The sequence below is a fragment of the Manis pentadactyla genome, chromosome 7 (assembly GCF_030020395.1).
Source record: "Manis pentadactyla isolate mManPen7 chromosome 7, mManPen7.hap1, whole genome shotgun sequence".
NCBI classification, from domain to species: domain Eukaryota; kingdom Metazoa; phylum Chordata; class Mammalia; order Pholidota; family Manidae; genus Manis; species Manis pentadactyla.
This window is the reverse complement of record NC_080025.1, coordinates 78,471,179-78,486,125: the sequence shown is the minus strand read 5'-3', so window position 1 is coordinate 78,486,125 and position 14,947 is coordinate 78,471,179. Positions and strand designations below refer to the sequence as shown.

General features: G+C 37.0%; 1 protein-coding gene across 11 annotated transcripts in view; it reads right to left on the bottom strand.

Moving 5' to 3' along the window:
- PPP1R9A (protein phosphatase 1 regulatory subunit 9A) overlaps positions 1-14,947 on the bottom strand; it is a 337,367-nt gene that overhangs the window by 31,131 nt on the left and 291,289 nt on the right. For 8 of the 11 annotated variants that reach the window (XM_057504534.1, XM_036894441.2, XM_036894440.2 and 5 more), the window contains 2 exons: positions 4,344-4,501; positions 3,520-3,766 (listed from right to left, as the gene is read on the bottom strand). In XM_057504534.1, the coding sequence (XP_057360517.1) occupies positions 3,520-3,766; positions 4,344-4,501 (405 nt within the window). The remainder of the gene's footprint in view (positions 1-3,519; positions 3,767-4,343; positions 4,502-14,947) is intronic. The other 3 variants (XM_057504531.1, XM_057504532.1, XM_057504533.1) reach the window with 1 other exon arrangement.

Here is a 14,947-nt window from a genome sequence, read left to right as displayed (position 1 = left end):
TTAAAAAATGGGTGGAGGATCAGACACTTCTCCAAAGAAGAAATTCAGATGGCCAACAGGCACATGATAAGATGCTCCACATCGCTAATTATCAGGGAAATGCAAATTAAAACCACAATGAGATATCACCTCACACCAGTTAGGATGGCCAACATCGAAAAGACAAGGAACAACAAATGCTGATTAGGATGCAGAGAAAGGGGAACCCTCCTACACTGCTGGTGGGAATGTAAATTAGTTGAACCATTGTGGAAAGCCATATGGAGGTTCCTCAAAAAACTAAAGATAGAAATACAATTTGACCCAGGAATCCCACTCCTAGGAATTTATCCAAAGAAAACAAGATCCCTGATTGAAAAGGACATATGCACCCCTGTGTTCATCGCAGCACTATTTACAATAGCCAAGATAGGGAAGCAACTTAAGTGTCCATCAGTAGATGAATGGATAAAGAAGATGTGATACATATATACAATGAAATATTATTTAGCCATAAGGAGAAAACAAATCCTACCATTTGCAACAATATGGATGCAGCTAGACGGTGTTATGCTGGCAAAATAAGCCAGGCGGAGAAAGACAAGTACCAAATGATTTCACTCATTTGTGGAGCATAACAACAAAGCAAACCTGAAGAAACCAAACAGCAGCAGACTCATAGACTCCAAGAAGGGGCTAATGGTTGCCAAAGGCAAGGGGTTGGGGGGTGTGGCAGAAAGGAATTAAGGGGCATTATGCTTAGAATACACATAATGTACATAGGTCACAGGGAAGGCAGTATAGCACAGGGAAGACAAGTAGTGACGCTAACATCTTACTACGATAATGGACAGTGACTGCAATGGGGTGTGGGGGGGGGACTTGATAATCAGTGTTGTTCATGTGAAATCATAAGACTATATGAATGATACCTTAATTTAAAAAATATGGATAACTAATTTTCCCATAACAATTTATTTAAAACTCTGTTCTTTCTTGTCACAAAATAAGTTCATATAAATGAAATACATGTGTGTATGTATGTATGAAATAGTTTCTATGCTCTTTATTCTGTTCCTTGATTAATTTGTATACCTCTTACAAATAAAATACAGAATTAATTCTGTGGCTTTTTAATAATTCCAGGTATCAGGTAAGCCAGTATCCTATACCTCATTCTTCCTCAAGGGTCTTAGGTATGTTTGACTTACTTCCTTTCTTATAAATTTTAGAATCAACATATTACCAACTTCCTCAAAATGCTGTTGTACTGAATCTCCAGATCAGTAAATACAGAAATGACATTCCTTTCTGCCGCCAAGTTAAAAAAAAAAAAAAAGAATTTTACAGTCACAAACACATATTCACCATCTAGATCCTACAATTTCCATTTTACTACATTTACTTTATCATATAGCTATCCCTATATTCATCCATTATCCCATTAACTTTTAAATGCATTTAAAAGTTACAGACATTTCATCTGTACACACATCAAAGTACTAATTTTATATATTAATTTTATATCTGGCCTCTTAATCTTCTAGATTAGCATTCATTCAATACTCAAATAAAGATACTTTTGTCTTTTCTGTTCCAAATTTTTACTGATTATTTAATATTCTTACCTTTCTGCAATTAGAAAATTCTCAAAAACAGACTTAAAAATAGTGATGATAGTTGTCATTCATGTCTTAATTCTAATTTTTGTGCAAATGGTTCAGGATTCACCATTTAGTGGTTGATCTCTGGTAAATACTCATATTTAGAAAAATTTTTTCTAATCCCATTTTTACTTAAGTTTTTATTGGAAATATTAGAAGAATTATATCAAATGTCTTTCAATTTCTATTAACAACACTTTACCTTTTGTTTGTTGATATGATGATTTATATTGTTAGATTTCTAATACTGAAACATTCTTACACTTCCAGAATCAACACTATCTAATTATGGAATATAGTTAATTTGTACTCTTGGGTTCAATTTACTAGCACTCTGTTTTAAATGCATCTACATGCATTATATTTTCTTTTTCCATTTGATCTTTACTAGTTTTTAAAACTCTACCTAAATAAAATGAGAAACACCCTGCCTGGAATATTTAGCATAAGATAGAGCCTATCTTTTTATAGGTTAGGCACAATTCAGTCATAAAGCTACCTGGGTCTGGTGCCTTTCTAAATGGAAGCTATAAAAGCACATTTCGTATTTCTGTGATTATTGGTTTACCCAGATTTTCTTCTTCTTAGGCCAGTTTGAGTACTTAATATTCTAGTAGGAAATTCTCCACTTCCTCTAGGTTTTCAAATCTACTGCCAAAGAGTTTGCATACTATCTTTAAAAAATACATACTTTAATCTCTTTATCTCCTTATTTCTAATGCTCTCGTGTTCATTTGTTTGTTTGCTTCTCTACTGTTTTATTAATCCATCCTTCTAGAGGACTATTTACTTAAACCTGGAATAACTTAAACACTTTTACTATATATTTTTTTTCGGGTTGGGAGGAGTGAGAAACAGGCTTTTCATTTCAATAAAAATTAAACTCAGCTTATATCCTTTATCTTCTCCTTTCTATTTTCTATTATATGGTTGTTTTGTTCCTATTATTTCAAATATTTATTTACTTTCAGTTTTTATTTTTAATAATAAAAGCATTTAAAGCTATACATTTCCCTCTGAGTACAATATACTCTTGTTTACCAAGTAATTTCTGGAAATATATTCTACAGAAATAAAAGTATCAGCATACAAGAATGTAAAGCACAAGGATACTCGTCGTATCTTTCTTTCCACAGTGTTTGCAAACAAGCAAAGTAACAACTGCCCCCACTCCCCAGGGTACAGACTAAATGTCCAGCAATACTATAATGGTTGCAGACAATATAACCAAATCTATGTAGTTACTTTAAAGGAGCACATCAGATGTGGTAGGAAGAGAATCAACCTATTCTTTATACAACTCTGCATCATTTGACTTAAGAATTTATTACTTCTATAAATTAAAACATAAAAATAAAAAGACAAAAGTCTACTGACATTGCTATGAAATTCTGGTGTTAATTTTAGGAGCTTATTTGAAAATTTAATTGACTAATCTCCTTGCATTATCTTTATCATAGCTTTTCTAGCACATTCTTTGTAATATAAGTTATTACTGTGAAAATTTCTCCTAAATATATATTTTTGTATACAACTATGTTAATGTTTGTTGAAACTATGGGCTGCTACTTTACAAAATCTCTAGAAGGCCCCTTGAAGAATTTCCCTCAACAGTAAACTTGTGGAGAACCAAAGAAGTAAAAATACTAACCTGGGAGGAATAAATAAATAAATAGACAAATAAAAAAGGAGGGGGTGTTCTCTTTTCCCATAACCAATTTTCAAAGAAAGAGACACAATATACTGATTAGCTGTAAGTAGATGAAGGACTTATGGCTAAGAGAAAAAAAAGCCATTTTTATATTGCACAAATCTAGGTGTCAGTAAAGTTAGACAAAACAAAAGCAAAAACAACAACAACAAAAATTAACAATACCTTTCTCTTGTAATATTTTCTTGGTGGTGGCTTGATGGTGGCAAAGAGATTCTTCTGTATCGTGTTCAGATTTTGAAGGAGAGGAGAGGGAAGTGTCTCCCCAAACAGAGGAGGAAGATTCCCTTTCTGGATGCAGTGGTCCTTCTGGAAATTCAGCCATGTGGTCGGATGAGAAGGGTAAACTGCCAGCCACTGGAGTGAGGCATGGAGCACCAGAATCTGATTCTGGAGAAGAAGTTCTCAAACCCTTGGGCAGAAGTGATTTGGTAATATGCATATGCTTACAGAAACCCTTTAAAGACTGTTGGTATAAGAGATCATAAAGTTGGTTACGCCACCAAACATCAGTTCCATATAATACTTACTTTGAAATTAGACCAACCTTTTCTTTTTTTTTTTTAGTAAATCCTCATGAAAACCAACTTTTGTTTGTTGGTTTACAGATGCGACTGCGTAGTTCACAACAATTCACCAAATTACCATTGTATCTAACACAGATGCCTGAGACATATAGAAATGATTACTTGTACACTCATTATTTCCCAGCAGGTAACACCAACGACTGAACATCAAAAGCACCATTATGAAATATGACCATATGGATAATGCTCTTGGTTAGTTTGCTGAATGAATATAGAAAAAAATATGAATTATGACAATATATTGAGTTGAGTAAGAATTCAGGAGACTAAGAAGTAAAGCATTCCAGCTGTTTCCAGCCAGGGCACAGAATCTGGTTGCAGAAAAATAATTACTTTCAATAAGCTGTAGGAACAAGGACACAGCCCAAGGCTGCAAGTCAGAAAACCATCGAGGGTGCTCACCTTTCGCTCTAGACTGTCCTCCCCATCTGTTGAACTGACACTATCATAGAGTCTTGTTCTAGAGGGCCTCTGGCGTCTGTTCTTCACGGAGAGCTGGGCTCGAGTTTTCAGTGCTTTTGAATCCAGGCGTTCCGTCTCCGGGACTGCTTCATTCAAGTCTAAGAAAAGAATGTTGCAAAATAACTGGAGAGAAAACTTTGGGGAGGACTGACAAAGAGACCACAGACACTGATAACATCTCAAGGTTATCGGTAACACTGGGCAAGAAATAGATGACCACAATGCGGCCTATCCGATATCCCACTGGTTACAAAGAAATCAGTAAGAATTAGAAGAAATGTACAAAGCCAAAGGGAAGAAACCAACAGTGAAGATGAGTGAGGCAACAACAAAAAATCTAACATCCAAAGAGCATTAACACCTCATCACAGCACAATTACAAAAAGCACTGATTTGTACTTGGTCATTTATGCGTGTGAATGCTGGACTTTGATGAACAAAGATATACAGGAGGAAGTTGTGTCAAAAGTGGGAGATCTTAGAAACCAAGGATAAAAACCTGCACGTTACAAAAAGTGATCATCAGCATAAATTTTCTACAGCAAAATTTTTTACTAATAGGGTGTAATGACCATACCATTACTGTCTTAATATATTTTTTCCACCCTAAACAAACCTTCTGAAAAATCTAGCTTGTTCCTCACTGAACTCTCTAGAAAGACCAGTGAAGAATTTACATCAACAGCATATTTAAGATAGCTGAGGAAATAAAACAAGCTGTTATCCAAACAAAGAAACAATTAAATGACCGCAAGCATTTAATTTACTACATTATGGAGGGGGGTAGGATAAACATGTCCTTTTATTAACTTTAAGTTTCTGTTCCAAGTTATTTGTGCCTTTGTCTGCCTCATCCCTTTTTTCTAGATAGCTTCTCTCCCCACCAGAAACCATACCTATTTTCCAAAGGAAAATGTTTAAGTCTTTAAATAGAAAGGCTCAAAGAGAAGGAAAAAAAGTGAAGTGGAACACAAAGAAAATGAACTGCTAAAGGCTAAAAGGAGAGTCCAATGTGGTTTTCATTAGTCTGCCTCTCATTATGACATTTAATCTTGGCGACCAGAGTCTAGGTCAGCACTCAGAAGTTACCATTCTGAAGGAGAAGAGGAAAAGTTCCCCATGCATAATACCTAGGCATTGACTAAGGAAAAGTCTTCTCTGGCTGGATTTATGTGGCATGTTTCTACTCCTCATATTTGCACATGGAGTCACTCCTTAGAAATAATGTAGCATGATCATTAATTCTATTTTGTCTTTTCAGAGTGGCAGTCATTAAATGAAGTCATAATGTTTAAAGAATTAATAATTGAAAAGTGCTTCTGGATTTAAATAATTAAAAACAAAGCAAGTAACTGAGCTGCAAAAAATTAGAATGTATTAATAGAGTAAAACAATTTCTTACAGTAGCATTACACTCAGGAAATTCCCTTTCACAATCTTACTATGAAGGTGTACTCTAAAATTATTATATTGTAAAGCCAAAGCAAGGCAGCACTTCAAGTTGTACCTCTCTTGCTTATGAACTAGCACATGCCATATAGTAACAAATAAAATCAAACATTTTATGCAGGGAATACATCCAGTGAATGCCAATACCTACAAAAGGTTTTGACATTTCATTTCCTATATTTGAAAGAAAAGTGAGTATTCAGAAAAATCAGGCCATTCAGGTATATATAAAGGACAACTAAATATTTTCCAATTAGTAGTCTCTCTTTTTTTTAATCTGACAATGGAGAAAAAAAAAATCTCCTTGATCATTTAATTTCCTTCTTCCAATAAAGTTTAAACTTGCAGCTGCCTGAAGAGTTCATTAATTGCAATCATTGGGAAAGAATCACTTCACAAGGTCTTGCTTACAAAGTTTGATATATTGTTGTAAAAGCACATTTTTTCTTGTTGGTTGGTTTAATAACAGTTTTGGTTACTTGGTGACAAAAAGATCCAAGGAGGAAGCTTATTCTGTTTTGTAAATGTGGCTCCTTTTGCAACAGGATTGGCCCTAGAGGACCCTGCACAGCGCTCAGCACCCAGGGCTGCAGCAGTTACTGCCCTGGGTGCTGGGCAGCCACAGTGAGGGAGAATGACTCACTAGCAGGGCTTAGTGTAGAGAATTTATCTGGGACTTTTGGCTCCACTACTATTCAGTAATTTGCCGGGTACTGGTGTTAGATGACCCCAAACTGGCAATCTGGTATATCTGCTTTAATGTCAGCTGGCACTGACTAGGTGGAAATCATGATTTACATTCCAACTGGAGAAAAAAAAAATTAAAGCAAAGAACCAGAAAAACTGAATGCAGCTGAGAGCCTGCACTTCAACAACTCTTACACCAGAAGGAAGCTGGGAGGAATGCTGTGGGGAAGTGACTAATAAAGATACCACAGGTAACACCCATCTTAGGAGTTAGAGGAGATGTGTGGAATAGAAGGAAATAGGTCCAGGACTTAGGCTGCTGGGTGGTCTGTATAACCACTAGAAGCTATCATTTCCTATCATGTCATATAAGAACCAGAATATTACAACTCTAAAGAACCATAGGGATTTTAGCCCAGCCTTCTTTTTCAGATAGGAAAACCAACACTCAAAGAATGTTACTAACTAGTCTTCTAACTGTAACACACAGTTAATCTACAGAAGAGACAGGAGAGAGCTCAACCCTCAGAAGCCTATCCTCCTAGAATGTCATTCTCAAGTCTGAGAGCAAACTTCACAAGGGAACTCCTGACTTCTTCAAGTCTTCATTTAAGTCTTCCTTTATGCTCCAAACAAAAAATACACATCAAGGGCTAACTTTGCAAATTACCACAAGTATACAATATCAGAATAAAAAATGCCAATAAGATTTTATTTGGTTTTATATTTACACAAGGAATAAAACTATTACAAAAAAATAATTAGCTGTCAGTTTTCTGGATGGTCAGTTTTGTGGTAGGAGAAATCCAACTTATTCAACATTTCTAAGTTATATGCTACTAAATGTAAAAGCTTCAGTGGCCATGTTCTCTCCTAAGACTCATTCTCTACAGAGGTCTTAATAATATTACACTGGAGATGGATTAAAGATGGCGGCATGAGAGGTGAGACAGAGGCCTCCTCCTAAAACCACATATAATACGAAAATATAATTATACAACTAATCCTGAAAGAGCAACAGGAAAGAAGGCTGCACCCGAGTGCATACACCTGGAGGAAAAAAAAGACCTCATGGAACAGGGTAACATACCAAAGCCATAATCCAGTGGGACCCAAGCCCTTCCCCAACCCCAGCTCACAGATGGAGGAACAGAAACAGAGTGGGGAGGGAGTGGAGGCCTGGGACTACTGAACACCTAATCCTGGTGATCTGCTCTGGGAGCACAAACCTACATTGCATGCTGCTCTGGTACTAGTGGGGTTGGAAAGCTAAGACAGGCAGAATACGTGGAGAGACTGAGATTCAGACACTTGTGAAAAACAGGGACCCATATCTGGATGCTCTGGGATAAAAGAAAGGCAGGCAGTCTGAGATACATCCTAACAGTGAGAGGGCTGCTAATGGAGCAAGGACTACACAGAGCTTACTGCTCAGGTGAAAGGACAGGTAGACAAAATAGTCCAGGTTCACTCTGCCCGGCAGGTTGGGAACTTTCAAGAGCGACAGGTGCTCCATCCCCCTGGCTGGATATGCAGCTTCAAGGCTCCCCATTGTGATCCACAGCCTGCTGCGCCTTCTTCCTGGCCAGCCAGCACCTGGATTGCACACCGGCAGCCCCTGCCCTGGCGTCAGGCCAGCCAGAGGGAAGCCTCACCTATGGCAACTATAAACACAAAGCATAGAGGCTTATACCTATGTGTTCAGCCCACTGGTTCTGGCAGTGGAGATAAGGATAACAGCTGGGAAGCAGGAAACAGTTCTTTCTTCCCTCCAGGCAACAGCACCACTGCCCTGAGACCCCAGACATCACTCCAGGGGCCAAGTAGCTCCAGAGAGTAGAACTTCTGGGCACTGGAGGGTACCACATACAAATATGAAATGTCAAAGGAACCTGGTTCAAACAAAAATCCCTCACACACCTGAAAAAGGACCAAGTGAAACTGACCTTGTAAATCTTTCTGAAAGAGATTTCAAAATAAAAATCATAAACATGCTCATGGAGGTACAGAAAAATATGGAAGAACCCATGGATGAATTTAGGATGGAGATTCATTCAATCATTAAGAAATTTCATATCTGAAATTAAACATACAATGGAGGGATTTAAAAACAGATGAGATGTAGTAGAAGAGACGGTAAATGGAACAGAAATTAGAGAAGAGGAATACAAAGAAGCTGAGGCACAGAGAGAAAAAAGGATCTCTAGGAATGAAAGAACATTGAGAGAAATGTGTGACCAATACAAATGGAACAATATTCATATAATAGGGGTACCAGAAGAAGAAGAAGAAGAGAGAAAAAGGATAGAAAGTGTCTTTGAGGAGGTATTGTTGAAAACTTCCCAATGTGGGGAAGGAGATAGTCTCTCAGGCCATGGAGGTGGACAGATCTCCCAACACAAGGGACCAAGGAAGACAACACGAAGATATATAATAATTAAAATGACAAAGATCAAGGATAAGGACAGACTATTAAAAGCAGCCAGAGAGAGAAAAAAGATCACATACAAAGGAAAACTGATTAGGCTATCATCAGACTCCTCAGCATAAACCTTACAAGCCAGAAGGGAGTGACAAGATATATTTAATGCCATGAAGCAGAAGGGCCTGGAACCAAGATACTCTATCCAGCAAGATTACCATTTAGATTTGAAGGAGGGATTAAACAATGTCCAGATAAGCAAAAGCTGAGAGAATGTACCTCCCACACAAACTGTCTCTACAGTGTGTTTTGGAGAGACTGCTATAGATGGAGGAGTTCCTAAGGCTAAATAGATGTCACCAGGGGTAATAAAACCACAGTAAAGAAAGGAGAACAGTTAATTACTAAGTAAATGCAAAATTAAATCAACTACCCCCAAAGTCAGTCAAGGGATAGAGAAAGAATACAGAATATGAAACCTAATATATAAAGAATGGAGGAGGAAGAAAAAGGAAATTGTATCAGACAAAAGAGACTTGAAAACAAAGAAGGTCATTACATCATGATAAAGGGGTCACTCCAACAAAAGGACGTAACCATTATAAATATCTATGCACCCATAAAGGCACCTACATATGTGAAACAAATACTAACAGAATTAAAAGAGAAAACAGAATGCAATACATTCATTCTAGGAGACTTCAACACTCCACTCACTCCAAAGGACAGATCAACTAGACAGAAAATAAGTAAGGAGACAGAGTCATTGAACAACACATTAGAACAGATGGGCCTAACAGACATCTACAGAACTCTACACTCAAAAGCAGCAGGATACACATTCTTCTCAAGTGCACATGGAATATTTTTAAGAATAGATCATATAGTAGGCCACAAAAAGAGCCTCAGCAAATTAAAAAAGATTTAAATTGTACCAACCAGCTTCTCAGACCATAAAGGTATGAAACTAGAAATAAATTATGCAAAGAAAACAAAAAATCACATAAACACAGGCCGCTTAAGAATATGCTCCTAAATAACCAATGGATCAATGACCAAATAAAAACAGAGATCAAGCAACATATGGAGACAAATGATAACAATAATTCAACACTGCAAAATGTGTGGGATACAGCAAAGGCCGTGCTATGAGGGAAGTAGATTGCAAAACAGGGCTACCTCAGGAAAGAAGAACAATCCATAAGAACAGTTTAAATTCACAATTAACAAAACGAGAAAAAGAAGAACAAGGCCCAAAGTCAGTAGAAGGAGGGACATAATAAAGATTAAAGCATAAATAAATATAATCGAGAGGAATAAAACAATAGAAAGTATCAATGAAAGCTGGAGCTGGTTCTTCAAGAAAGTAAACAAAATAGATAAACCCTTAACCAGACTTATCAAGAAAAAAAGAGAGTCTACACAAACAAACAGAATCAGAAATGAGAAAGGAAAAATCCCTATGGACACCACAGAAATACAAACAATTATGAGCAAATACTATGAAAAATCATATGGTAACAAACTGGATAACCTAGAAGAAATGGACAATTTTTAGAAAAATACAACCTTCCCAGGCTGACCCAGAAAGAATTGGAAAATCTGAACAGACCAATTACCAGCAATGAAATTGAAATGGTAATCAAAAAACTACCTAAGAACAATACTCCTGGTACAGGTTTCACTGCTGAATTTTATCAAACATTTAGTGAAGACCTAATATCCATCCTCTAAAGTTTTCCAAAAAAGTAGAAGAGGGAATACTTCCAAACTCATTCTATGAGGACAGAATCACTCTAATATCAAAAGCAGGCATAGATTCCCCCCAAAAAGAAAATTACAGAGCAGTATCCCTGATGAACATACATGCAAAAATACACAACAAAATATTAGCAAACCAAATTCAAAAATACATCAAGAAGATCATCCATCATGATAAAGTAGGATTTATTCCAGGGAGGCAAGGATGGTACAGTACTAGAAAATCCATCAACATCATCCACCACCTCAAGAAAAAGATCATTTCCATAGATGCTGAAAAGCATTTGACAAAATTCAACATCTATTCATGATAAAAATCTCAACAAAATGGGTATAGAGGGTAAGTACCTCAACATAATAAAGGCCATATATGACAAACCCACAGCCAACATTATACTTAACAGTGAGAAGCTGAAAGCCTTTTCTATAAGATCGGGAACAAGACAAGGTTGCCCACTCTCCCCCCTTTTATTCAACATAGTACTGGAGGTCCTAGCCATAGCAATCAGACAACACAGAAATAAAAGGCATCCAGATTGGTAAGGAAGAAGTTAAACTGTCACTGTTTGCAGATGACATGTTATTGTACATAAAAACCCCTAAAGAATCCACTCCAAAACTACTAGGTCTAATATCTGAATTCAGCAAAGTTGCAGGATACAAAATTAATACACAGAAATCTGTTGCATTCCTATACACTAATGATGAAGTAGCAGAAAGGGAAATCAGGAAAACAATTCCATTCACAGCTGCATCAAAAAGAATAAAATGTCTAGGAATAAACCTAACCAAGGAAGTGGAAGACCTATACTTTGAAAACAACAAGACACTCATGAGAGAAATTAAAGAAGACACTAATAAATGAAAACATATCCTGTGCCCATGGATAGGAAGAATTAATATTGTCAAAATGGCCATCCTGCCTAAAGCAATCTACAGATTCAATGCAATTCCTATCAAAATACCAACAGCATTCTTCAATGAACTAGAGAAAATTGTTCTGAATTTCATATGGAACCACCAAAGACCCAGGATAGCCAAAGCAATCCTGAGAAGGAAGAATAAAACTGGGGGGATTATGCTCCCCAACTTCAAGCTCTACTACAAAGCCACAGTAATCAAGACAATTTGGTACTGGCACGAGAACAGAACAATAGATCGATGGAACAGACTAGAGAGCCCATATCTAAACCCAACCATATATGGTCAATTAATATAGGATAAAGGAGCCATGGATATACAATGGGGAAATGACAGTCTCTTCAACAACTGGTGTTGCAAAACTGGACGCTACATGCAAGAGAATGAAAATGGATTATTGTCTAACCCCATACACAAAAGTAAACTCAAAATGAATCAAAGAACTGAATGTAGGTCATGAAACCATAAAACTCTTAGAAGACAATGTAGGAAAAAATCTTCTGAATATAAACATGAGCAACTTTTTCCTGAACACATCTCCTCAAGCAAGGGAAACAAAAGCAATAATGAACACATGGGATTACATCAAACTAAAAAGCTTCTATACAGCAAAGGACACCATCAACAGAGCAAAAAGGCATCCTACAGTATGGGAGAATATATTTGTAAATGACATATTCAACAAGGGGTTAACATCCAAAATATATAAAGAACTCACACACCTCAACAACCAAAAAGCTAATAACCCGATTAAAAAGTGGGCAGAGGATATGAACAGACAATTCTCCAAAGAAGAAATTCAGATGGCCAACAGGCACATGAAAAGATGTTTCCCATCACTAATTATAAGGGGAATTCAAATAAAAACCACAATGAGTTATCACCTCACACCAGTTAGGATGGTCAGTATTAAAAAGACTAAGAACAACAAATGCTGGCAAGGATGCGGAGAAAGGGGAACCCTCCTACACTGCTGGTGGGAATGTAAGCTAGTTCAATCATTGTGGAAAGAAATATGGAGGTTCCTCAAAAACTAAAAATAGAAATACCACTTGACATGGAATTCCACTCTTAGGAATTTACCCAAAGAATATAACTTCTCAGATTTAAAAAGATATCTGCACCCCTGTGTTTATTGCCGCGCTATTTACAGTAGCCAGGATATGGAAGCAACCTAAGTGTCCATCAGTAGATGAATGGATAAAGAAGAGGTGGTACATATACATAATGGAATACTCTTCAGCCATAAGAAAGAAACAAATCCTACCATTTGCAACAACATGGATAGAGCTGGAAGATATTATGCTCAGTGAAATAAGCCAGGTGGAGAACGACAAGTACCAAATGATTTCCCTCATTTGTGGAGTATAACAGCGAAGCAAAACTGAAGGACCAAAACAGCATCAGACTCACAGACTCCAAGAAGAGACTAGCAGTTACCAAAGGGGAGAGGCATGGGAGGGTGGGTGTGGAGGGAGGGAGAAGGGGATTGAGGGGTATTAAGATTGGCACACATGTTGTGGGGGAGATCTTGCGGAAGTGTAGCACAGAGAAGACAAGTAGTGACTCTGTGACATCTTACTACACTGATGGACAGTGATTGCAGTGGGCTTTGGGGGATATTCGATAATATGGGTGAATGTAGCACCACATAGTTTTTTCGTGTGAAAGCTTCTTAACAGTGTATATCAATAATATCTTAATAAAAAATTATATAAAAATATAATATTACATTGCTTTTATAAACTTCTACCCCTTCTTCCTCTACCCCTTCTCTTCAGTGCATCATGTTCTGTTGTCCATAAGAATCGGAGAAAAATTCCTTTTCCTCTCTCCTGTATTTTTTCTTTCAGATCCTCTAGTTTTTGCAAAAGCCTACCTCTGACTCAAATGCAGCTGGAAATACAAAGAAGAGCAGACTCAAGTGGATTGGTAAATACAGACACACATATACAGAAAAGATATGAAGTAGCTCATGATAGAGCAGTTTTGTGTGGGTGGGACTCCACTTCAATACACCTGCATTTTAAGACTCGTTTCAGTATTGCTTCAAATTGGATCCTTTAAAATAATTTAATGGATTCTATTACAATTTTAGCAGCTATTATGAAAAATGCCCTGTGAAGTAAGGATGTAATATATCATATTACGCAGAGACCAGTTCCCTACAGTAATGCTGTGAGTCATTCAGTTTTTTCACTGGCTTGACGTTATTTTTGACGTAAATGGAATGCTGCCCACGGATCAGATACAGGAGGCTGGAGAAGCAGGGAGTGGAGTGGCATAACAATGGGGGCTGAGCTTCGCATTCTTATGTGCGTTATTCTCCTCAAATGCACTTATACCTTATACCATCACATTGCCTGCCTTGTCAACTATAATGCTGAGTATAATGAGGCATTGGTGGCATTTGTAAACTTGCACAGTATCTGCATCTCATTCAGAGTAACTGCAAGCTCTTAAAAGATGGGCCCATGGGCTTTGGGCTGATACATACTGCATTCAGAGGTAGGTGTATGTATCTCAGAGAGGCAGGGTGAATTAGTTACCATGAGAGTAGACCTTGATTTAGTTGTCCTTGAACAGAATACAGAACAGTGGCTCTCCCATTAAATTAGGCAACTTGCCTAACCTTTCTGTCCCTCTGACTCCTCAGCTGCAAAACAGGCATGACAATAACACAACATAATAATAATTGCACTGTCAGGAGGACTGAATGCATGAATAGGTATACAAGTGTTTAGAAGACTGACTGCTATATAATAAGCATTCAATAAATGTTTTTATTTGCTGACATAAAAAAAGGTTAGCAAGATATTCTTAAGTGACTAAAGCAAGTTGCAGAACAATATGCATTTCATTTTAAATATTTAAATGACAGCCACATAAAATGTTTTTCCTAATGCTAAGCATAGGCATATAATTGGAACTGGAAAGATATACTTCATATTGATAATGCTGGTTACCTCCCAAGAAGGTATTAGATTTGGAGATGTTGGTCAACAGCTACCTTAATCTTACATGTGATCCTAAATTTTCTGCATTATGTCTTACTTATGTAGTTAAAATTAGTAAAAAATTCAAAACACATGTTGAATATTTTCTTTTACAAATATGTTAATTCCATTCTTATCTGATAATTCTGGTGTTTTAGGCCTTGGTGTTCCCAGATGTTGATATTAGCCCAGGGAACTGTCAAAATCTGTGTGACTATCATCCTGCTCCATGTAGAAGGCTGCTTTTCCACTACTTTAGGGAGACTGTTTGCCTCCCTTGCTATGTTACTGCCACATAGTTTGGTTAA